The following is a 26210-nucleotide window of genomic DNA, read 5'->3' on the forward strand; positions in this document are numbered from 1 at the left end:
TAGAATGAGCCCTTATACCCTCTGGTGGTTCCTTACCGGCCAAAGAGTAGCAGATCTTTATACAGAGGACGATCCATCTTGACAAAGTTCTTTTAAGGACCGCTCTTCCTCTTTTGCAGCCAGAAAACCCAATGAAGAGCTGGTCATCCAAACAATAGTCTTTAGATCTGTCCAAGTAAAAGGACACCGCCCTTTTGGGGTCCAGACGATGCAACCTCTTCTCCTCCTTGGAAGGGTGTGGGGGAGGATAAAAGGTAGGGAGGGTAATGGATTGACCAAGGTGGAAAGGAGTAACCACCTTTGGAAGAAAAGCAGCCCTGGTCCTAAGAACCATTCGATCAGCATGAATGGTCAAGAAAGGGGGCTTGGAACTAAGAGCTTGAAGCTCACTTACCCTCCTTTCAGAGGTGATTGCAACGAGGAAGACTGTCTTAAGAGTCAAAAGCCTCAAAGGACATTTGCGAAGAGGCTCAAAAGGAGCACCCATCAAAAAGGTCAAGACAAGATTTAAGTCCCACTGAGGCACAATAAAAGGAGTAGGAGGGAACTTATTTGTGAGACCCTTCAAAAACCTTAAAACCACAGGAGATTTAAAAAGAGATGGCTGGTCAGGCAAACAGAGAAATGCCGACAGCGCAGAAAGATAACCCTTAACAGTGGCAACAGCAAGCCCTTGCTGCGCCAGAGAAAGGGCAAATTGGAGAACATCAGACAAATGGGCTCTCAAAGGGTCAATAGATTTTCCTCCACACCAAGTGACAAATTTTGACCATCTATATGAATAGATGGACTTAGTGGAGTCACGCCTGGCCGACAAGATGACATCCACCACGTCAGGCGGGAGAGAAAAGGAATTCAGGTTGCCCCGTTCAATCTCCAGGCACGAAGGTGTAATGTCTGGAGGTGGGGGTGTAGAACCTGCCCCTCCATCTGAGAGAGGAGGTCTGCCCTGAGAGGGAGACGGAGCGGCAGGTGAGAGGAGTGGTGGAGAAGATCTGTATACCACACCCTTCTTGGCCAGTCCGGGACGACCAATATGACTTGGGCCCGGTCTTGGCGAATCTTCCTCAGAACCCGAGGAATCAAAGGTATGGGAGGAAACGCGTAAAGGAGTTGATTTACCTAACTCAACTGAAACGCGTCCCCCAAGGCTCCTTGCAACGGATACTGGAGACTGCAGAATGACAGGCAGTGAGCATTCTCGCGAGTGTCAAACAGGTCCACCTGAGGAGTCCCCCACGTCCGAAAGACGTGACGAGCCACCTCCGGGTGAAGCCTCCACTCGTGGTCGGACGAAAACTGCCAACTGAGACTGTCTGCACGCACGTTCAGAACTCCGGCCAGATGATTTGCCATCAGACAAATCTGATGGACCAGAGACGCAGAACCTCTCTGCAGAAACACTGCGACCCCACTCCTCCCCGTTTGTTGATGTACCACATCGCGGTCGTGTTGTCCGTAAGGACCTGGACCGAACGACCGCGAAGGGAAGGGAGGAAGGCCTTGAGCGCCAAACGTATCACCCGCAATTCCAGAAGGTTGATGTGAAGCAACCTTTCCTCTAGAGACCAAAGACCCTTGACCTCCAGATCCCCCAGATGAGCACCCCATCCTAGAGTGGATGCATCCGTTATCACTGTGGCCACCGGAGGAGGCAACTGAAAAGGCTTCCCCTGAGACAGGTTGCCTTCCACGCCCCACCAAGAAAGATCCACCGCAGCTTCTCTGGAGATCCTCACTGACTCCCTGAGATCTCCGTTGTGCTGATACCACTGCCTGCGGAGGCACCACTGGAGTGCCCTCATGTGCCAGCGTGCATGGTTGACCAACAGAATGCATGAAGCCATCAGACCGAGCAGGCGAAGGACCTTCAGGACTGGAACGACCACTCCATTGTAAAATAAAGGAATCATTTCCAGTATGTCGCAAATCCTTTGAGGAGGAGGGAATGCACGACATACAGTTGTGTCCAGTACAGCACCTATGAACAGGTTGCGCTGGGAGGGCACCAGGTGAGACTTGGGTACATTTATCGAAAAACCCAACCTGTACAACAACTGGGTTGTCTCTCGCAGATGATGGAGCACTCTCTCTGACGACTCTGCTTTGATCAGCCAGTCGTCCAAATAAGGGAATACAGGAATCCCTGACCTTCTGAGATGCACCGCCACCACTGCCATCACCTTGGTGAAGACTCGAGGCGCAGTAGTAAGCCCAAACGGAAGGACCGCAAACTGATAGTGCTGCGATCCCACCGTAAAACGGAGATACTTCCTGTGCGACTTCAGGATGGGGATGTGAAATATGTGATGTAAATATGCTTCCTGTAGAGAAGAGTTTTCTTTCCGGTTGGATGCTTCTTCCACGTTGGAGGATGTTATTGTTGGACTTGAGTTATTTCATGGACTTTTACTGTTCGAAGCAAAGAAAGAGGAGGATATCCGGTATTGACTGGCTCTTATCGGCTATGACAGGATGTGATGTGTTGTGTGAATCATGGGAAATGTTTTTTGATATACAATACTAAATTTCATTGGCTGCTGTGTGTAGCAATAAAAGAGAAGCATAATCCTCGCCTACGTGTCCTTAATAGAAGTGAAAATTCTTGGCTCGATAGCTAGCTAATTTTGTATTCTGTTAGTGGGCAGGGTCCTAGAAGAGACACACTGGGGAGGAGAGACCAACAAGGCTAAAAAGGGGGAAAACCACCTATAACCTTTCCCTACCTTAGACACTCCCACAGACCCAACCTACCACCTCTGGGAGTAGTAAAATAGGGTGAAAGAACACACCGACCTGGTTGTTATGAGAAAACACAGTGGTGTTTGGTGAAGGGCTACTAGTGTGTTGTTAAGGGTTTTTAACCGCCACATGCCTGTCTACTTTTCCCGAGGGCAAAGCAGAGGGAAGACAGAAGAAGAGGAGGCGAGGAGAAGAAAAGTGAAGATACCTTGGCATCTTGGAGAGACTCAAGTGGAGTACAAGAGGAATAGAGATTCGTATTAATAAATAGAAGGCAAAAACAAGAAAAAGTAATAAAGCCTCTCTTTAACGAACAGTGGCTCCGCCTACTTCTTGTCCTATCACACCCCAAACATCCCTTACACTGAAGAGCTGACTAAAAGCTTTAAAAATGCCTGCCGCAGTGCAAAACATTTAAAACAATCATTTGCAACGCAGTCGGTCTCAAGCTCTTGGTGCTAAAAATGACACTTTTTTACTTTTGATTTTTTTTATTTGCAGAAGAGCGATCATATTTGCATAGCGCTATTGCCATTTGTATGACCTGGCAGCGCTGGAGCACGAGAAAATGGGAAATAGGTTACGAGAGAGACTAGTAATATGCTGCCTTGAAGAAAACAAGCATTGGAAATGCAACAGGTCTCGCCTTTGGTTAAGTTAAAGCCATTTGCTTTGCTAATGGTATCGTATAGCAAAGCAAATGGCTTTAACTTACTAAAAGGCAAGACCTATTGAATTTTAATGCATGTTATTGTCTGTAGCTCTCTGGCGCTCACTCCCTCTGAATAAAGTAACAAATTGGGCTCTTTACAGGGCAGCGCCTTTCTGTCTGCAGTAAGGATGTGTGTGATAAGATCACGCGTCTGTGTGAGAGAAGATGCTCCCAATGGAGGAAGGGGGGTGGGCAAGTCTTCGTCACCCCTCTTCCTCCTCAGAAAGCAATGTGGTGGGGAGTATAGGAAGCTGTTATCAGCCCCACTGACCAACACTGCTGTACTTCTAATAGCGCTGCATAAGCCTTAGCAGTGCTGCATCATGGACAAGACAGTAGAAATTAAAGCATCCTTCACAGAAACGCACAGCAGCTATAGCACACTGGATGCTTATATCTCACCCACAAGTGATGCAGGTACAATAGCAACTGAGAAACTTACATTTACACAGGTACGGAATTAAGTAAAACGCACACACACACAAATGTTTGAAGAAGCCCCTGCTGCAGAATTCCTTGTGTGTCCAGCACTTTTCAGGCAATTATAAAATCACAAGACACAATGTTATGAGTGCAAGTTTCTTGCTGTCCACGTGCGCTTTTTAAATGCCTCCCAGTACAGCGGCTCCAGTTTGGGTGTTGAATGTGATCCAAAGCCCGGCCTGATTGTTCACAGCAGCATCTAAAGGTCGAAGACAGCAGCCGGAACATTGGCACGTGGGATAAAACAGCGCGCAAGGCTTGAATAGCAGGGTCCTTAGAGATGGCATATGGGAGGTCTAGTCCCAGCGCCGAGTCATGTCACCACTGTGCTCCGTGCGCTCTCACCCCTCCAGCCCTGGCCGTGCTCCCCGGGCTCTCAGCCTAATTACCAGCAGCCCTGGGGGTGGGGGGTGGATGTGTCTTCCGGCGCCCTCGGCTGACACTGCCAGGGAGTGACGAGCAGACGAGAGGGGGGCGGGGGCAGGGGTAGGGACAGGGAGCAGGGAGCAGGAGACTAGGTAGCATCAGGGAGGGGGCAGAGACCGGAGCCAAGCTAGGCATGTCAAAACCACCAGCTTTTGCAAGGGGAGTTACCTGGGTTTTTGGCCCCGTGCTAGACGGCCATCTAGGAAAACCTACCAAACCAACACATTTCTGAAAAGTAGACACCCGGGGGCTTCCAAGGAGGTATGGCTTGCGTGGATCCTCCAACGTTCCTTTACCCAGAATCCCTTGCAAACCTCAATTTTAGTTGAAAAAAATCAGATTTTTCACATATTTCTGTGTGTGAAAGCGTGGCATCACTGGGCTCACACAAATTTCCTCCCGCCCAGCGTTCCCCCAGGTCTCCCGATAAAAATGGTACCTCACTTGCGTGGGTAGGCATAGTGGCTGCAACAGGAAAAGGCCCAAATGGTACGGTGGAGACTTATATATTACCTTTAGCAAAACTATCTTGTTTTTTGGGAAGGGGGCACCTGAGTTTTTGGCCCTAAAAGCTGAGAAAATGGAGATTTCAGCCCCACAAACCCTTTTTTGATAACATTTGCAGGGAAAAACCCAGAGGCTTTCATTTGCAGCCCGTTTTTCCCATTTTTCTGAAAAAAACAAAAATGTTACTGTATTTTGCTTAATTTCTGGGACTTCTCCAAAGGAACCCACAAATCCTGGGCACCTTTAGAATGCACATCATGTTGGAAGAAAAGGACGCAAATTTGGCGTCGATACCTTATGTGGTCAAAACATTACTGGGGCCTAAGCGCGCACTACCCCAAATCGCCAAAAAAAGGCTAAGCACAGGAGGGGAAAAGGCCTAGCAGTGATGGGGTTAAGAGTTTGACATTCTAGTACCAAACTGAATCCTATTTACATTGCCAAGTTGTATGGGGCTTTCACACCCATTCCCTACTTTTTTCAGACCAAGTAAAAACTATGAAAATGAAACAAATTGCCAACTACAACAGAAATGGACTTCCTAAAGACCCATCCCTTGTTTTACGACCAAATGTAAATAATAAACTTCAAGAATAAAGGAAAGGTGAGACAAGAGGCATACACTACAACAATCAAAAATGTAAATTGCCCATGAAAATCTAAATGCCTATAAAGTAGTAGTGTGGGCCCTTGCAGACCATTTTAAGGATATTTCACAAAATATCATTAGTATAAGTTGAGTTTTAGCAAGCTTTCGTCGAACACTTATTTTATGGCTTTAAAAACTACAAGAAAAAAATTAAAGAATTTGAATAAGTCACCGACCATTTGAACATGAATTTATGGCTAACACAATCGGTGAATTTCTTTACTTTGTTAATTTCACACACATTGAGATTTCTTAGTACCAGCCATGAATTTAAATTACTACATCATAATGAGGAGCCCCAATTCTGCCAAATGGGGACTAGTGGATTGAAGATATACAAGATTCCTCTTATGCTCTAGTTAAGGGGTGAAATAACTAGACAGAATAATGTGAGATGGACCGTAGCAAAAATTACGGTACCTCAAATTGTGAATCTTTAATGAGTCACTAACCTATAAGTGGGTCAGTCACATGTGTCCAATCAATGCAGCACTGTAGCTCCAACTGGTAATGTGATTGAATGTAGAGTAGTAGGTGCTGGTAGAAGCCAATGCCTGCAATCAGGTGAGTCCGATAGGCACACTCCAGGGCACTGCGACTGTGGATGTGCTGTGAAGAGCAATAAAGAAACAAAGATGAATGAGCGAAGTTCTTGCCATGATGAGCAGGCACTGTGAACAAGCCCTTCTTTACTTCAAAGCATTCTGAAATAAAAGTGAGTACTGTGATCTCCCCTTTCAATGCCGTGAGATATACCCCCACTGTGACCATAAGTATTTGATTTCACATTTCTGGATTTCAGAGAGGTTTCTCATTGAAGTGCATGTGGTTATAATTTTGTTTTTTACAAGTACCTCCAATTGGTACAATATGTGATAAGGGGATTAAGCCACAAGAACAAGATAAAATGACAAAAATTACACATTTTCTCAGAGCAAAAAGAAATCATGGAAAAAACTAGACTTGGAGGGTTCACTATGTAAAGTGTACCACTAACAGATGAGCTTATAATAATCTTGTGTCAATTACAGACAAGTAAGAAAGTTCCCACCTCATACAGCTAAGTAAAGTAACCCCAGGGCAATAATAACATAAAACCAAACGCCATAGGTAAGGTGTTCTACACAAAAAAGAAAAATAACTTAATTCTAACTAGGTACCCTTCATTCAAGATAAAAACGTAATATCTTTCACATATTAAGATCTGAAAACATTCTTTACTGAAATCAATTAGAATCAAGCCCTAGCTTAAACAATTGGGAGCTTTTAGGCCACTAGAATGTATCATTTAAAAATGCATAACAAGGCAATGTTGTTAAGTAGGTATAGGATTCAGTGAATAATTTGACACCCTAAGTTGGCCAGGCAGGCTCCTTAGGAACACCCCAATGTCTTGCAGAGACCATTAGACACATCTTTACAGAGATCTTCATTGAGTTAGCTTCAACAGGAAGTCAAAATGGTTATTTATCACTAGCATGGTGTGGATCTAGATATACGGTCAAGTAACTTTTCTCTTTTCATTACAGGTTCATTATTACTCAAACACTACAAGAGAACAGAGAGTTTGACCCTTTCACGCCACCCATACAGGAGACCGTGGAAGACAGAAAAAACGCATTAACAAGAGGAGAAAAAATTTCAAATGTCAAAGCTATCCAGAGAGACACCAGACTTTAGTATCTTGTCTGGCGTCAGAATCCAGAAGTAGTGTCTTATGATGGACTGTTTATGTGGTTACATCAAATATAATTAATTTGAGGAATTTGAAGAAAGGAAGCAGTAGCTGAATTTCCTTCGAACAGGCTTTTGACAGCCAGGATTGTGGGCATTTTTGCAATATGTGGCAGCAAATTACAACTAGGACTACAAGGTGCTTGGAAACTGCCATGATTGTGACAACAGTTGTGTAGGTGAGAGCTGCTTGGTATTTCAAATTACTTTCATACTGTCAAGATAAATACTAAGTACAATAAAACTTTTGACATAATGAGGATTCTTTGACAGTGGATGGAATATGTTAGACATAGGAGAAGGAAATCCTAATCATGTGATTATTTCATAACCTAGAAGCTGAAGACAAAATGTGTTCCCAGACCCACTTTATTGCTGGGGATGATAGTTAAGATTAATAAAAACAGAGATGTACAAGTTACTTACCTTCGGTAATGCGTTATCTGATAGAGACATGATCTAGCCACAGAATCCTTACCTTTGAAATTCCAGGCGGCAGGCTAGATCCTGAAGATTTTACGTGGCATTCCTGTGCGCCGGTAGGTGGAGTCGGTCGACTTCGCGTAATGCTGTTCTGATGTCCACGTCGTCAATATAGCCGCCACTCCGGCTCGCTGACGTCAGTACTTTTCATGACTTTCCACGCCAGAAGCGCAAAGCTATGAAGTGACTCACCATGGTGTGCTAAAAAATTAACAGCTTGGGCCCTGAAGGGGACATCTCCGAAACTTAACTCCCAATTCTGCGGTGTGCGGAGGATGGGTGCGTCGGTAAGTAATCGGCGGCTAGATCATGTCTCTACCAGATAAGGCGTTACCGAAGGAAATTAACTAGAGAGATCTAGCTGCAGATTCCTTACCTTTGAACAGATACCCAAGAAATACCATCCCCGGCCTAGGGACTGTGGAATGGTTCAGACCTGAAAATCCTGTAAAACAGAGCGACCAAACATGACCTTCGGGAAGAACAATAGTTACTTACCTGTAATCTGTGGTTCTCCAGTATTGGTGTCTTTCATAGATTCACATGCCTGAATCATTCCCCGTCGTCGGAGTGGGAGTCCCACGGTATATAAAAAAGCAATAATATGCTACAATAACATTGGAAAAAACAGTAATTCCCAACCAGGAAGTAAAGTAGCCCAAGCTACAGTAGAAAAAACTTCCACACTCATGACTATCCTAGTCATTTTGTATAGTCCAAACTACAGCCAATCAGGCGACAGCACCCACCAGAATGTTCTCCCCAGAGGCTCAGGCTCTCAGATTTTCTCGCACAGGAGTGAAGCTAAAAACATCCTAGCCTAAAGAGCCTCAGAGGGGAGGTGGGCGGGTTGCATGTGAATCTATGAAAGACACCAATACTGGAGAACCACAGATTACAGGTAAGTAACTATTGTTCTTCTCCAGTATTAGGGTGTCTTTCATAGATTCACATGCCTGAATCAGAGTAGATAGCAGTACCGAAATAATGCTCGGAAGACGCTTTTTGTAACATAAGTTTGTACATAGCAGGTATATACATTCACATAATAAAATGCCAACATTCATATATGCATGAAAAAACTTGCAAGCACATGAGAATGCACCCAATTTAGGCATGGAATAAGCGTCTGGAAAGCAGTACAGAGGAGGAGGGAAAAAACAGAGGCTCATCTTATCTGAAAAGCTTACGTAGAACCGCTTGACCCACTGACGTATCAGCCTCGCTGGCAGCATCTGAACAATAATGCCTGGTGAAAGTATGTCTGCTGGACAAAGTCGCTGCTCTGCAGATTTGCTGACGAGGAACTCCAGCGAAAAGAGCAGTCGAGGAAGAAACAGCTCTTGCAGAGTGAGCTCTTGGAATTGTCTGTAAAGGTCTTCCAGCTTGAAGATGGCAAAAGTCAATAGCTGCAGAAATCCATCTAGCTATGGTTGGTTTAGACACTGCTTGTCCTTGCCTTATCTTACCATAGGCAATAAACATTTGATCAGATTTGCGAATGGCAGAGGTCATTTGCAAACAGAATTTTAAAACACCTTCTGATGTCAAGGGTATGTAATGCCCTCTCCGCAGGGGAATGCGGATTAGGAAAAAACGTCTTTAAGATGACTGGTTAGTTCAGGTGGAAAAACGTAGGCACCTTAGGCATAAACCTTGGGTTTGTATTAGCACCACAGAATTGGACGTGAATTGCCAGAAAGGTGAATTGACGGTGACAGCTTGAACATCACTGACTCTTCTAGATGAAGTTAATGCTAGCAAAAGAGAAACGTTCCATGTTAGGATTATGAAATACACCCTGTGAATTGGCTCAAATGGGTGGCGCATGAGCTGCCCTAAAAATACATTAAAAATGCCATGATGGAGGCGGACGACGTACAGGAGGAAACATTCTGAATAGTCCCTTAAAGAACTGTTGTATTCTTTGAAGAGTAAAGAGAGATGGACCCATCCTGCCGTTACCTTGAAATGGCTGCCAAAAAGACCTTAACAATGCATGGGATAAGCCTGATCTTGCCAAGTGCAAGAAAAAAAGGTAATATCTGGTCCAGCGTTGCATGAAATGGGTGAACCCCAGCAGATTAACACCAATGCAGATTCTTTACCATTAAAGTCTGTATGTCTTTATTTTAGCAGGTGCTTTCGCGTAAGCCAGTACCTCCTTACAATCCGTCAAGATATTCAGATGATCTAATTCAAGGTGCACAGAACGCCAAGCTACAAATTTTTAGAGAAGCCGGATCCTGATGGCACATCTGACCATTCTGAATGGAGAGGAGATTCGGTATTGGTCGAAACTGTATCGGATCGCACTCCGAGAGGAGAAGAAGTTTGGTGGACCAGAATTGGCGAAGCCACCTGGGGGCGAAGAGAATCAAGCGACACGGCTCTTTCATCTTCCGGAGAACCCCCGGAACCAACAGTATCGGAGGAAAGGCGTAAGCATATATTTGAGACCAGTTTATCGAAAATGTCTTCCCTTGCGAGTCCCTGTGGGTAAGCCAGCTTGCAAAGAAACAGGCATTTGCTGTTCTTTTTGGTCGCAAAGCGGTCCAGATCGGGATGACCCCACTGCTGGAAGATTCGATCCGCTGTTGGCTGATGTAATTCCTATTCGTTATTGGACACCGTTGACCTGCTGATGGTGTCCGCCAGCACATTTGCAACTCACGGCACATGAACAGCCAAGAGATTGATCCTGTGTGGTATCGCCCAAGCCCATACCTCTTGGGCTTCATGAGATAGAAGAACCAACCTCGTTCTTCCCTGTATGCTTAAGTAATGCATACTTGAAGTATTGTCTGAGCGAACCAATACTGTGGCCCCTTGAATGATTGCACGAAAGGATTTGAGGGCTAAGAAGATGGCACCTAGCTCTAGCAGATTGATGCGCCAAGCCTTTTGTTGAGGGTTCCATTTCCCGCTGACTTTCAGCACTTGAAGACATGCTTCCCAACCCTCGAGGGATGAGTCTGTAGTGATTGTGTAATTTTGGTGCTTCTTGAAAGACGCACACACCTTCTACAAATTTCTTTCTTGGACCCACCAAACAAGAAAGGCCTCTTGCATCCGAGGAGTGATTAGAATGAGATCTTCGATTGAACTGGAGACGTGCAACGACTTTTGTCTAGCTCCTCTAGCAATTTTCTCATGTGTAATCTGTAGAAGCACCACCAAGTAGGAGCTGCAGGCCCGTCGTTCGTGTGAGACAAACACCTTTGCTAGGTTTGTACGGATTGATGCTCCGAGAAACGTTCATATCGGAGCTAGTACTAGTTGGGACTTGTCATGATTTATTGAAAACCAGGTTTTGAAACAGTGACTGACAAGTCTGGGTGTGCTGGACTGCTTGTAAATAAGAGCGAGCCCCTATTATACAGTTGTCTCAGTAATGATGAATTTGTATGCCTTGCAGACGTAGATAGGGTGCCACTGGTGCCAGGATCTACGTAAAGACACGTGAAGCCGACCTAAGTCCAAAAGGTAGGGCTTTAATTGAAAATGTTTTGTACCTATTGTAAAGCGTAGCCACTTCCTGTGCTTAGGAAGAATTGGCACATCAAAATAGACCTCTTGGAGGTTGAATGTAGTTATAAAGTCGTTCTGGCATAAGAACCTTAGGACTTTGAGGTACAACATTGGTAAAGTTTGCGCAAAGATCTAAAATCATGCGCTACTTTCCTGATTTGCTTGTTGAGGAGGAACTGAGAGTAAACCCTACCGCTGTTGGAGATTCGGAACCACTCCGACGGTCCCTGTTTGTATCCATATAGACACTTGTGCAAACGACTCCCGTAGATGAGAAAGGTGGAGGTCCCTTTGGAGGTGTAGAAAAAGGGAAATTTGACAAATTCTAGAGCGTGCCCTTGGGCATGTTAAAAACCCAACGGTCTTCTGTCACCTTTGACCAACTGGAATAAAAGTGAGATATTAGACCTCCGACGTTTTTGGAGGGAATAAAGGTGGGTTCAAGGTAATCCATTGTTTCTTAGAAGAGTTGCCTCGGCCGTACGATGAATTGTAGGAACTGTTGGTACTTTGCCCATGTGACTGTGTTTGATTTGAGTAACGCAGTTGGTTATGATTGTAGGAGCCAATACTGGATGGAACTCCCTTGAAAAAAGGACGTGGATCTACGTGCTCGGCACCACGAAAAGGCTGCGATTCTATATCCAGAGGGTGTGGGCAGTATCTGTGTGCTGGCCAGAAGGGATCTTCAATCAAAAGGCAAATGAAGTATTGAAGTTGGAACCTCCTTGCGAAAGACGTAGCATTGAAGCAAAAATGTCTTCGCCAGACTGCCCCTCTTCCGAGCTGTTGAAAACCTGTACACGCAATGTACGCTGCACAGTGTATTATTTCTGATGCACTACTCTCTCTCTCTCTCCCTCCTGCAGGATCTTCAAAGTGTGAGGCTTGGAGGATTCTGGAATACGTTCTACTAGCGCCAACATGTCAGAGCACATCTGGCGGCATACCTGCCCACTGGCTTGCAAGATAATCGCTGAGCCGCCTGAGTAATGACTGAGTCAGGGTAGGCTGAGAGACTAGAAAAGCAGGTGAATAGTGGCGAGCTTCACACGTCTTGTCAAGGCGTGGAAAAAACACTGGCACAGAGTCTGGCCCATGCATGACTTTAAAACCTTCTTCCTAATAAAGTCTATGATAGGAAGTGAATGAACTTGCCTCTGTGGTTTCCCCAGGACGAGGGGAAAGGGGAAAACCGATTCGCCGCTCTCTTCATAAGGAGGGGAAAACCTCCAATATTCTCCAAGAAGAATAATGGCGGAAGTAAAAGGCCAGCACGCCATCACGTGGATGTAGCAGAAAGCTGCCGTCGACGAAATAAATCGTCTACAAAAGCACTGTACATAAAAGTGAATAGTGTGTGAAACCAACTATCAACGGGCTCAAACGTCGACGAATCCAACAGTTGACAGGGTCATCCGTTAACGAAGTCAACTGGCGTCGAAGCTGAATATTGACGAAGCTCACCGTCTACAGAGCTCACCGTCTACAGAGCTCACCGTCTACAGAGCTCACCGTCTACAGAGCTCACCGTCTACGGAGTTCAGTCTACAGAGCTCACCGTCTACGGAGTTCAGTCTACAGAGCTCACCGTCTACGGAGTTCAGTCTACAGAGCTCACCGTCTACGGAGTTCAGTCTACAGAGCCCACCGTCTACGGAGTTCAGTCTACAGAGCCCACCGTCTACGGAGTTCAGTCTACAGAGCCCACCGTCTACGGAGTTCAGTCTACAGAGCCCACCGTCTACGGAGCTCTCGCCGTCTACGGAGCTCTCGCCGTCTACGGAGCTCTCGCCGTCTACGGAGCTCTCGCCGTCTACGGAGCTCTCGCCGTCTACGGAGCTCTCGCCGTCTACGGAGCTCTCGCCGTCTACGGAGCTCTCGCCGTCTACGGAGCTCTCGCCGTCTACGGAGCTCTCGCCGTCTACGGAGCTCTCGCCGTCTACGGAGCTCTCGCCGTCTACGGAGCTCTCACCGTCTACGGAGCTCTCACCGTCTACGGAGCTCTCACCGTCTACGGAGCTCTCACCGTCTACGGAGCTCTCACCGTCTACGGAGCTCTCACCGTCTACGGAGCTCTCACCGTCTACGGAGCTCTCACCGTCTACGGAGCTCTCACCGCCTACGGAGCTCTCACCGTCTACGGAGCTCACTGTCTACGGAGCTCACTGTCTATGGAGGTCACCGTCTATGGACGAGCCTACCGTCTACAGAGCTCACCGTCGACGAGGCCTACCGTCGACGAGGCCTACCGTCGACGGGGCCTACCGTCGACGGGGCCTACCGTCGACGAGGCCTACCGTCGACGAGCCTACCGTCGACGAGCCTACCGTCGACGAGCCTACCGTCGACGAGCCTACCGTCGACGAGCCTACCGTCGACGAGGCCACCGTCGATGAGACTACCGTCGACGAGGCTACCGTCGACGAGGCCAACTGTCAAAGACATTTACATCTACAAAACTCCCAGTGGTCGACGAGCCTGCAGTCGACAAGAGGGCACTGTCCTCACTGTCGTCGACGAAAGCCTGGAGGCGGCGTCATTGCAGAGCACCAGTGACTGCAGAGATTGTCCTCTGAGAGTAAATCGAACGTATCGTCGACAAGCTGGCACATTTTTACGTAGAAAAGTGCTCAGAGTGAGTCTAGACGCCTGAGAGTAAATCTCGTGGGCGTAGATGTGGGAGGCACAGACTCAAAGAAGGCCAGAGACCCCTTAATTGTGATGTTACTTCAGCTGGTGAAGTAGAGGAGAAGCATCTCTTAACATCTTAACGTGCAGGACAAACAAAAAAATCCTCCCACATCAGAAGGGGGGTATAGTCTAAGCACAAGAACAACCCCTTCTCCTCCTACCATGTCAGAGACAGGCAGAGTGCTGGTCCATATACTCTTCATGAGGGTTCACAGGAAAAAGTCTCAGCTTTCCACAAGTCACGCAGGGCCTGAAGGTAGACTTCATGTAAGAAGACATTACAAAACTGATATATTGAAGAAAAAATTGAAGAAAAACTATGAAAATTGAAGAAAAAACTGAGCAGAGCTCAGGGAGACTCCCTTCACACGACGTGCGGTAGAAAATCTGAGAGCTTGAGCCTCTGGGGAGAACATTCTGGTGGGTGCTGTCGCCTGATTGGCTGTAGTTTGGACTATACAAAATGACTAGGATAGTCATGAGTGTGGAAGTTTTTTCTACTGTAGCTTGGGCTACTTTACTTCCTGGTTGGGAATTACTGTTTTTTCCAATGTTATTATAGCATATTATTGCTTTTTTATATACCGTGGGACTCCCACTCCGACGACGGGGAATGATTCAGGCATGTGAATCTATGAAAGACACCCTAATACTGGAGAAACCTGGGAACCCAGGCAGTTGAATCTGGCAAATGTGAGCAGAGATGACCATGTGGCAGCTTGGCATATATCCAAAACTGGGACACCACGTTGAAGAGCCATGGTGGACGCTTTTCCCTGGTGGAGTGGGCCCAAGGTCCTTCAGGGGGCTCCTTCTTCGCTAAGGCGTAACAAATTTTAATACAGAGGATAACCTATTGGGATATAGTCCTCTTCTTGACAGCACGGCCTCTCCTTGCACCCATGTACCCTATAAAGAGTTGGTCATCCACCACGGAACTCTTTAATTCGAACAGGTCGAAAGAGTATGCTCTTTTTAGGTCCAGACGGTGGAGACGTTCCTCTTCCTTGGAAGGATGCAGAGGTGCATAGAAGGTGGGCAGAGTCCAGTCCCAGATGGAAGGGTGTTACCATAGGAAGAAAAGATGCTCTAGTCCAGAGTACTGCCTTATCCGGATAGGACGTCGTGTGGAGAATTTGAGGATAGTCCCTGTAGTTCGCTAATCTGTTGGCAGAGGTTATTGACACCAAGAAAGCAGTCTTGATGGTGAGCAAACGCAGAGGACAGTTATGCAGCGGCTCAAACGGTGCACACATCAAAAAAGTGAGCATCAAATTAAAGTCCCACTGTGGCATGATGAAAGGTGAAGGGGGAAACAAATGGGTTAGCCCCTTCAAAAATCTCTGCACTATAGGAGATTTAAATAAGCATGGCTAATCAGGCAGCCGAAGAAAAGGCCAAAAGGTAGCCCTTCAAAGTCTCCAGATCAGAGCCCTGCTAGGCTAAAGAAAGAATGAAGAGAAGGACTTCAGATAAAGGAGCAGATAAAGGGCCAATATAACGGTCTGTGCAATACATATAAAACTTGTTCCATTGGCAGGCGTATACTAACTTTGTAGAGGGACGCCTGGTTGCCAAGATAACCTCTCAGACTTCAGGAGAAAGGTCAAAAGCTGTTAACTGTTGCCATTCAATCAACATGCAAGGAGGCGGAGAGTGGATAGGTTCAGGTGGAGGACCCTCCCTGCTGTTGCGCAGGAGATCCTCCCGAAGAGGCAGCCTGATCGGAGGATCGATGCTCATCTCCATAAGCTCAGATACCACACTCTTCGTGCCCGGACCGAAGCTACAAGAATAACCTGTGCCCGGTCGCTCCTGATCTTCTTGGGGACTCTGGGTAGAAGTGGTATGGGTGGAAAGGCATATAGGAGGCCTGAGCTCTACTCGCGACGAAAAGGTTCACCGAGCGAGTGCAGTCTAGGAAACGCCAATGCGCAGAACAGCTGAAATTGCGCGTTCTCTTTGGATGCAAACAGATATAACCAAGGCTCTCCCCACCTCTGAAAGAGACCTTGTACCACCTCCAGATGGAGACGCCATTCATGATCCGCAAAGCACCTTCGGCTGAGCTTGTCTGCCCTGGCATTCAGAGAACCAGCCAGGTATTGTACCACCAGCGAAATGCCCCGATGTTCCAGCCAAGTCAATAGAAGCACAGCCTCTTAACAAAGGGTCCACGAACCCATACCGTCCTGTTTGTTGCAGTACTACATGGCGGTAGTGTTGTCTGTGAACCCTTGACCAAGCCTTCCCCTTATTGACGGCAAAAAGGCTTTGAGTGCCAGTCAGACTGCCCGAAGCTCCAGCAGGTTGATATGGAGAATGGCTTCCGCCGGAGACCAGAGTTCTCTGATTTGCACCTCTCCCAGATGAACACCCCAGCCCAGAAGGGACGTGTCAGTCACTACCATGAGATCCGGGTGGAGAAGGGAGAGGAGTCTGCCATTGAATCATTTGTGGTCCGTCATCCACCACTGCAGATCTTTCACAGTGCCCTCTGAAATATGAACCAGGTCGGTGAGATTTCTTCGATGCTGTGCCCACTGGAACTTCAGGTCCCACAGCAAAGCCAGCATGTGCCACAGTGAATGTGTCACTAACAGGATGCAGGATGCTGCAAGGCCCTACAGCCTCAGAGTCAGTCTCAACCTCTATCCTGGATTTTGGTGAAACATCGGTTTCGTAGCCTGAATATCCTGGAATTGCCGTTCAGTAGGATAGGCTCGAAACTGCACCGTGTCCAGCATCGTCCGAATGAAGAGAAGCGACAGAGGGAGCAAGGTGTGATTTTGGCACGTTGATCGTGAACCCCAGCGAATGCAAGAGATTTGCCGACGTCTGGAGGTGGGAGACAACTGTTTGCCTGCCTTCAACAACCAGTCGTTCAGATAGGGGAAGACTGGAATCCCAGACCTCCGCAGATGAGCTGCGACCACCATCACCTTTGTGAACACCCGAGGGGTACTGGTGAGGCCAACGGGGAGCACCGCAAACAAAGTTCTCGAGGCCCACCTTGAACCGTAGGTAGCACCGATGCGCAGGCAGGATGGTGATAAGGAACTAGGCATCTTCCAAGTCCAGGTCCAGGTCTACCATCCAGTCTCCTGGGTCCAAGGCAGACAGGACCTGAGCAAGGGTGAGAATCTTGAACTTCTACTTTTTGAGGAGAGATTGAGGGTTCTGAGGTCTAGGATAGGACATAGGCTCCCCTCCTTCTTGGAGACCAGGAAGGAGGGGGAATAGCAACCACTGCCTACTTCAGGCCCGGGGACCCTCTCTATAGCTCCCTTGGCCATGAGAGCACTGACTTCCTCGCGTATCAACGCAAGGTAATCCTCGGTCAGACGATCGTATGCTGGAGGCATAGAAGAAGGGGCAGTTTCGAAGGGGAGGGAGTAATCCCTTCGGACTATTTGCAGCATCAACCTGTCCGACGTGATGCTGAACTTGCAGAGCCCTCTGGCCGGAATAGGGTTGGCGCGGCTGGTAGCCCCTTCCGTAGCCACGAAAGGAAGGGAAAGTGGATGAAGCCCTGGGGGCAGTAGTGAGGCCCAAAGACTTGGCCATGGTCCACGAGTCTTTAACGCGATCAAGGGTAGCATCCGCCTCGTCTCCGATGAGACAGGAGGTTAGCTTGGAAACCAAATGTCCTCCATTTTGATAAATTGTGGTCGATCTGCTTTTTGACTCGTCATTTAGTGACCACTGTGTATATTTTCAGGTGTCTGTGTTAAGCCTAAGGCTGATCGACCACAGTACCCTCTAACAGAGCACTTTGGGATTGCCATAGCAAGCCCCTGTCCACTCATAAGAGAAAACCGGGGCTCTTTACACTGTATATCAGATTTTTGAGCCAGCTTTGTACATATATTATTCCAGTTTACTAGAGTAGGAAGCTAGACTTTTTAAAAATGTTCATGTACCCCAGTAGGTTCAGAACCATGAACCTGCCACAGTAGAACCTTCTCCAGGATTCTTTGAGTTCCAAAAGACGGAACAGAAAAGGACCAAACAACAACCATAAAGGGTGATTTTTAAAATTTTAAAGAACTGATCAAGATTTTGAACGAGAAGCTCCTGCCAAATCACGTGACCATCCACAAAAGTTTTGAATCTTCTTCCTTCAGGCTTGAGACAGAATATGTTAACGTTTCCCTTAATGCTACGTAGTTGGGCACCAGCCATCCTCACTCTTGATGTTAAGTCTTGTACAGTGAACAGAGCAGGGTACTCTAAGAAACCTGGAAGATAAAGTTAACAGCTGCACAGCCTCCCTTTCGCTCGCAAACATATAAACCTTTTCCAAAAATAGCACCACTTTTCCTTTTATTTTCTGAAGAAAAAAACCCAGCAGGGGTGCTTACAAGGCCCGCCCCCAAGTATGGGGCGGAGGCAAACTTGACCAAGCACTGTAGCTATTTCGCTACGGCGCCCCGAGACGGCGTGCACATTCAATTGCCCTTATCTGCAGCGCGGCCGGGTGCTGAAAATCTGTTTGTGCCCCACACGTCTGAAGCTTCCACGCCCTCCAGGAGAGGGGGGGAGGGGGCTGTATTTGCAATGCTTACTGCATTCGATCCTTTGTGAGCACGGACACCTGCCCAGGTGAGTCCATCTGTCCAAGGTATTTTAAGTGGGCGATTGGTGTCCAGCAGGGCCTATTACGGTTATTAGCCCCATGGGCTGATACATTGGTTTGGAAGATCCCCACTATATAACCCCCTCAGTGAATATGCTGGTATCCCAGCATACTTGCAGCCATTGGCCTGCGTTGATACTGGCTCATCCTGTTTGGAAACATACCCAATCATTTGCCTCATGCTATTGGCCAATATGAACGACTTTGAGGAGACTTACCTAGAGGAGAATTCTATAACTTACCTCCCCACTGGCAATTATTTTTGTGAGGTTATGGACGCCTCCATAATAAAACCAGTGGTGCTGGCAACAGCCCCCCTGGAGAAGATACTCATGAAGTACGGGGAGCACTGCTTTAAACCTCTCCCTGGGAGGAAAGTCAATCTAGGGCTTATGCCCCTCTTACCTTCAAGAGGCCCCGCCCAGCCCCGAGCACTCTCTGACACCAGATACACAGTTCATCTTGCGTTTAATCTGGACACATTTGATAGGCAAAGCGGGCCTTTATGTAAATCGAGCAGCCTTCTCCCCTGGATCCCCCCAGAGCCTGGCCCTTTAGATTTGCAACCCTCAGGTTCTCCCTGCCTCCCCCCAGCTGCGACTCCGCAAGAAGTTTCAAAACAGACGTTTAAAGAGCTGTCATGTAGTACTACGGACTATTTCTATATAAATTGGTGATCTATAAAGTGCCAATATTTATTTCTAAAGGTTAAGTATGATTGCAAGCATTGTTAAAATAGTGCATAACATGTTAATCATGTCAGGAATAAGAGTAGAGTAGCTTTGCATACTATGGAGGATTTTCCATAGGGCTTGGTAGAGCATGCCTTATAATTACAGCTAATCTACAGAACTGTACCCGTTCTCTTAAAATTGTTAGATGAGCCATATAACTGGCACATCTCATTAAGGTAAATACCCAAACACAGGGATGTGGAATTTAATACAAATATCTACTTCTCCATGGGGCAGGTTACTTCATAAATCTACTTGTCCTGTAACAAAATCCACGTGCCCCTTCTGGTGCCATGTAGTGCAGCGACTAATTATGGCAGCAATCTCATTATATAAAAACACTGATATATCCTCTCTGATTATGCCAGGGCTTATACCATAGTTGTGTTTGATACTTGCAATCCCCTTATGTTGCCACGTTTCCACAAATCTACATACTGGGGCAGAAGGTAGTGGTAAGCAAACGTTCCTGGGTTAGAATACCCTTTTGAGTATGTGCAAACCTACTATCTTGCATGTTTGAAGGGTTTTCAACAACTCTTCTCTAATCTTTTCCCATACTGAGAAATTTCAGGAGTAAATTTCCAACAATGGCAGGCATAAACATTCTTCCAGAGTTGAGAAAAAAGTGGTTGGAGGTAAAGTGAATTTTCAAACACTCAGATTTTCGCATGAGCAAATCTACACATGCATATTTGCACATGCTAAATATTTTCATGGGGTACTATTTCTTGTATTATTTCTGTAAATTCTTGAGAATTGACAAAAGCTGTATAGCTGCACTTAATGCAAAGACGTGTCATGGGTGCAATTTCGAGACTCTCTTTAATAATGGGGCCCGTAATTTGGTCTGGCATTGACCGTGACCTTTTGTGTTTATTAAAATTCGGTCTTTCTCTCTGTGTATCGGCTGGCTTTACTGTGAGTGACAGCATTCTGCTCTTTCACAAGTAGCATATCAGCACACAAAGTAGTTTTGTTCAGTGACATTAACTACTGTGGCAGTGTTTGCTTTTGAGACCAAAAATCAGTTTTTGCTTTTGCCAATGTTTGTTATGACGGTGAGGGCCCGGCAGCTTCCACACCAATAAGGTTTTACGAAAACCATGCCAAAACAAGTTACACATTGACAAAACTAAAAAGCTGACTACCAATTTCAGACATACTGGTTTGCCAGTGCTTGTTTATTTTGTTTCCCATAATCTCTTTGAAACTGGTTACACTGATTTTCCATTATGAATGTTTTTGGGAAATACAAGCATGCATCAACAAGTTACTAAATGATGCTACAAAGAAATGGTACTTGAAATGTTACAGTAGTTTAGCAAAATGTTTATTATCCGGCTTTCATTTTTTTATGAACATTTTATTTTCAAAGCAAAGAATCATCAATATTGCTTTGAAGCTTCTGCAAATATTTGCATCTGGGAGCATTATATATAGCCTCATATTGCTAAACTTTGAAACCGTGTGTACACATTTTTATACTGGAACCACTGTCAGTGGTGCAGTCGGAGCTTACAACATTTACTCAGAGCGTTTACCCTATTAACAAGGTTTGAAAATGCAATAGGTCTCGGCTTTGATTAAGTTAAAGCTATTTGCTATGCTAATGGTATTGTATAGCAAAGCAAATGGCTTTAACTTAATGAAAGGCGAGACCTATTGCATTTGTAATGCTTGTTTTTGTTGTCATCTTCTTTTATGATCTTTAACTTGGCAGGAAACAGCAGAAAAACCTCAGGCCTACGTTCCGCAACTTCAGCTTCACTGCTTTAAAAAAGTACTCTTGCTCCTTTGCTGCAGTGTATTCATGAAACAACAGAACATGATATTGTCAACTGTGAATAACCATTCCAGTGTGCAGTCTGCAGCAGTAAGTCGCAGTCTCAAATTCAACAGTCTGGCCAACACAGGTCTTTTAGGCATCGCCAGAGGTGACGCTGATGTCTGTACCTTTTGTGCGCACTACACTACAAAATAATTTGTAGGCCTTTGGGATTGTCAACTTTACTAAACAATCATATGAGGAAACTCCCATGTCATACATTGTTCGGCATCTTCTGTATTTGAGATACTAGATTCTCTCTTGTATTTCTTTCAGAAGGGCTTACATTTCTTTTTGTGTAGAGATTAAGGAATCATTTTCAGTGATTATCAGCTACTTTCTGGTGAGTATGTAGGTTCGAAGTTAACTACATGTATGCCGTTATTTACTGCATTTCTGATGTCTTAAGGCTGATAAGTTCGATGGAACAACAGGACGGTCAAGTTTTTGGCAAGCTCCAGTAGGATTAGGAGCCCACTGTTCAATATTATGACACCGCACAAGGAGGAAGGATACCTGGGATGCGGACTTGCTTGCTTTCCACATCTCACATCTATCACGTGAGCGCTGGGGTGGGAGGAGGGGGGGGGACGCTCCAAATGCACTACTTATGACTTCACACATGGTGTGGAGGACATCAGAAACTTTAGGACATTGCTACTGACATTCTTTGTTTCATTAGTTCTAGAGTAAAGACTCATCAATCTAAACCCTCTGTCATATTTGCTGTAACATTAAAATTGAAAGTTTCCACAATTGGCAGACTTTTAAACAAGCATTTACAATGCAACGGTCTCGCCTTTGCAAAAGTTAGAGCTATTGGCATTGTAAATGACAAACTTTATTTATGTGTTGGTTTTGAAAACAGAAAAATAAATGGCATGTCATTTACAATGCCAATAGCTTAATCTCTCCCAAACAGACGTCACCCATACAATCACTACATGCAGTCAGTCACCCAGGCATACCGTAGCCGAATCCACTCTCATAGTTCACAAACCCACACCAACAATAACACAAACACACATACCTCTTCTGAGTGCACTGCTCCATAGATGGACAGACTCACAGACCCTAGCTTGAGCTCACCAGCGTGCGCGCCCACTGACTGCCCTCATGCACACACCAACGGGAGCACAGTGTTCTCACTGCACAGTCGCACACACCAACGGGAGCACACTGTCCTCGTACACAGCAGCACCAACTATTGTCATGTTTGTGTGCTTGTCAGTCGTGCACTGGTCCTTACCGGTCAATATTGTTCATATAAACTAAAAATATGTGACCTACTGGCCAATATTTCACAAAATGTATTTGCAAAGGTGTAGTACTGGGCAGTAATAATTGTGTTATTTATATCGGCAGAGATCTGGGGGGTTACTGGCAATTATTGTTAAAAATAAATGATAGAAGGTGAGGGTTTGTCAGTAATGTTCAAAGGAACACAGAGCAGATACAGCACAGGTCAGGAGTAACGCGAGTCATGTGAGCAACTAATCAGTTATGTAAAGGCCAGGTCTGGATGTTATTCACATGTTCTGCTTTACTGTAAAGTGCCCTGATGCCTCCGGCCCATGTTAGCGCTATAGGAAATCACAAAAGTAAATAATATGTTCACATTAAAAACATAAAGAGCGCACAGTCCAGGCCAGCATCGATCATAGTAACGCGAAGAATTAATCGCGAAGAATTAAATGCACTGTACCGTATTGTTCTGGTTAGTGCTGTTGATATTGGTGGGGAGCAGTGACAGGGGAGGCTGGGTGAAGTTGTGGGGCGGGCTTTTGGATGGGCATGGGGAGGGCCGCTGTCCCTGGGGAGGGAGAGGCTGCAGGAGGAGGGAGTGGGAGGGAGTGACGGAGGAGGCTGGCTGAGGATATGGGAGGAGGGCTCATTCCTCGCCTGGACTGGGGAACAGCCGGGGTCTGCCGAGGCCCAGAGACACACAGTGCAGCAGGCTGGCACACACACCACACCTTGCACACATGCTGACTCGTGCTTACACACACACTGACACTCATACACAACTTGCACACACGCTGATACAAACACACAACATAACTTTTGCACACACTGACTCGTGCTTACACGCATGCCGACACACAACTTACGGACACACTCACAACTTGCACACAGGGGACACTCACCACTTATTCACACGCTGACACTTGTGCACACACCCATACTTGCACACCGGCACGCTCATGCAAGCACCCACAACTTCCCACACATTGACACACCTACGGACAATGGTTGTGTACACACACACACACACACACACACAGACACACACACACAGACACACACACACAGACACACACACACACAGACACACCTACAGCTTGGCACAGCGAGGGCTCTCGCATGCTGGCGCCGCTCGTTGCTCTCCCTAAAGAGCCATGGGGAACCTGATAGGCAGAGATCCCAGTTCGCTGTAGGGTGCAGCGCTCTCGTGACAGATCTTGCTGTATCCCCTCTTCTATAATGCTGTGTGATATTTGCTAAACTTCAAGTGCAGCAGAGAGTTGCCGTTCATGTGTGTAGCGGATCTTGCAGTCGTTTCTTATCTGAAGCATACAGGGGTTTGTCCCAGTGTGGAGCGTCCGTCCATATGTGTAGCACAGTTTTGTATTTGCCCCCACGTGCAGCGGAGAGGGCCAGTTCGTGTGCGCCCGTGCATCGATGCTATGTGTAGACCCTGCGCGCGACAGTCTGTGACCGGTAATCATCTGTGGGCACAGCAGACCTTGCAGGTAGTGAAGCTATCTGTACCGTGGCGTAAACGTATTTGTCTGTATATCACGGTATTTTTCTACTGATTACCGGAGCTGCAGGGATGCGTACATATGTGTAGCATCGCTTTGAGGTATTTCTCCGTGTCTAGCTGATTTGTCCCTATGCGTTGCAGATATTGCATATATGTATCCAAGCTGCTTCTATTTGTCCGTCTGTGCAGCTGGTTCCGGGGACCTGTCAGTATATTCAGTAGGGGTTGCATGTGATTCTTTTTCTCGTGTGAGCGGCAGAAATTACGGTTTCTCTCGTGTGTGCAGCGGGGCGGCACATGTTCGCCGTCCTGCCATGTCCCACGCAACAGAGATGATCTTGTAATATCCCAGGGGGACCAGACAGGCACAGATCCCCGTTTAAACCTCGCTGTAGGGTGCAGCGCTCTCGTGACAGATCTTGCTGTATCCCCTCTTCTATAATGCAGTGCATATATGTATCCAAGCTGCTTCTACTTGTCCGTCCGTGCAGCTGGTTCCGGGGACCTGTCAGTATATCGGGGAGAACAGACTTTAGTGAAGGTGACACGTTCGTAGAAACAGTTGTGCTGTGGGAAGCACAGGTTACCGTGAGTGCGCATCCACCACCGAGCTAGATGGTTGTAAGCGCTGCGGATCCAATGCTCAGCACTGCCCCTTACAGACCCCCATCCCAGCCATATCCCAGGAGTGCTCGGCGGGAGTTGGTTTCTAAAGCTTTTCTGATGGGGAGCAGGCTCCAATCTTACTCTGCAGACTCATTGTGGGGGCGGGGGAGCAGCCCAGGGCCCTGTCCCCTTCGAGTCTGCTCCACCTTTGTGATGCGGAGCAGTCCCGGGCTCACTGGAGACACATTGTCCGGAGGGGGGCCGTGTCCTCCCCTCACCCGAGTCAGCACCACCTTTGTCATGGGGAGCAGCCCCAGCTTGCTGGAGACACTCTGGCCGGGAGGGCTCTAGCATCCCCCCGCCCTGTCTCCGTCCCCTTTGTGATGGGCAGCAGGCCACGGCCTTCTGATCTCTTTGAGGGCATGGGCCGAGGGGGCCGGCACTAAAGGCCTCGTTAGATGAGGTGGGCACACCCTGTGCTCTCCTAATTACAGCCACCCCACAGAGGCTCTTCCTACCCCTCCCTCCCTCCACGGACCAGCATACCTCACGCCCAGCTCGTGCTCCACCCCGAACTTGTTATTTTGCGCTCGGCCAGTGTTTCATAACACTCCACACATGCCCAACTTGTTTTAGGTAATACCAGGTTTCTATTCACCTGTTTCCTTGACATAAAAAAGTTTGCAAATTAAGGACAGGTAATTTGCAAAAGTCATCATTCAGCCCTTGGGGTAAAGCCCGGTTGTTCTTTGTATGTGTAAAGTTACCCCTTGTTAATACAATTTGTTTCAAACAGCGTTTTTAAAAAAAGTGTGGCAGCCACAGGTCAAAATACATGAAAACGAACTCTAAAAAAATGACAACATATCACTCTGACACTTTAGTCAACTAGAATCCCAGAGCAAAACAAGGAAGTCACTGTTACTCACGAGCCCAGCATTATTTTCTACGCAGCCTCCCCGGAAGTCAGACAAAGTCGCCTGTGACGGAGGCGGGGCTGCGTCTGGACCGGAAAAGAAGGCAGGCGGAGGGAAATCGTCTCGCGACGCCAGAAGGAGAGCGGAGTCCCTCTAAATTGAACTGGTAAGTTGAAAGGGGGGGGGGGGCCCGGTGCACTCGTGTGTGTATGCATGTGTGCGACGGCGGGGGAGAGGGGGCGTGCACTCGTGTGTGTGCGCGCGTGTGTATGTGTGCGGGGGGGTGGGTGTCTATGTATGTGCGTAGGCGCTTGTGTGTGTGTCTGTGTGTGTATGCGCATGTGGTGTTTTGAGCTTCCTAGGAGACAGCGCCTGGCCACAGCGCTCGTTCGCGTGCGCGTGTCAGTTTGAAAATCGCCTCCAAGGCGATGCGCGCGACCAGGATTGTCTCCTGGGAAGCTCACACGCCGACAAAAGGTTCTCGGCGGAGACGCGCTTCGCGCGGCTAGCCGAGACCTAATAAAACAGTAGAAATCCATCAGTTACAAAGGGAATTGCAGTGGGAATTGAATTAACATGCAAGGTCTGCTCTCAACAGAACAGAAAGACAGTTGATCAAGGGAGAGGAATTTCACAAATTCCACAGCCACTCACAGAATTTTAGCTCAACAAGTGGGCATCACCCATTTGGGGTATTAGCTTAGAATACCAATCACAAAAAGCCAAAAAAGCGAACACAGAAACAAAACTAATAATGT

At 46.9% G+C, this 26210-nt stretch overlaps 1 protein-coding gene across 1 annotated transcript in view; it reads right to left on the bottom strand.

The window, feature by feature from the left end:
- The window catches only part of SMG5 (SMG5 nonsense mediated mRNA decay factor), a 397003-nt gene that overhangs the window by 325274 nt on the left and 45519 nt on the right, over positions 1 to 26210 (bottom strand). The window contains exon 4 of the mRNA XM_078669528.1: positions 5972 to 6128. Coding sequence (XP_078525654.1) covers positions 5972 to 6128 — 157 coding nt within the window. The remainder of the gene's footprint in view (positions 1 to 5971; positions 6129 to 26210) is intronic.

The sequence above is a fragment of the Lissotriton helveticus genome, chromosome 12 (assembly GCF_964261635.1).
Source record: "Lissotriton helveticus chromosome 12, aLisHel1.1, whole genome shotgun sequence".
Taxonomy (NCBI): domain Eukaryota; kingdom Metazoa; phylum Chordata; class Amphibia; order Caudata; family Salamandridae; genus Lissotriton; species Lissotriton helveticus.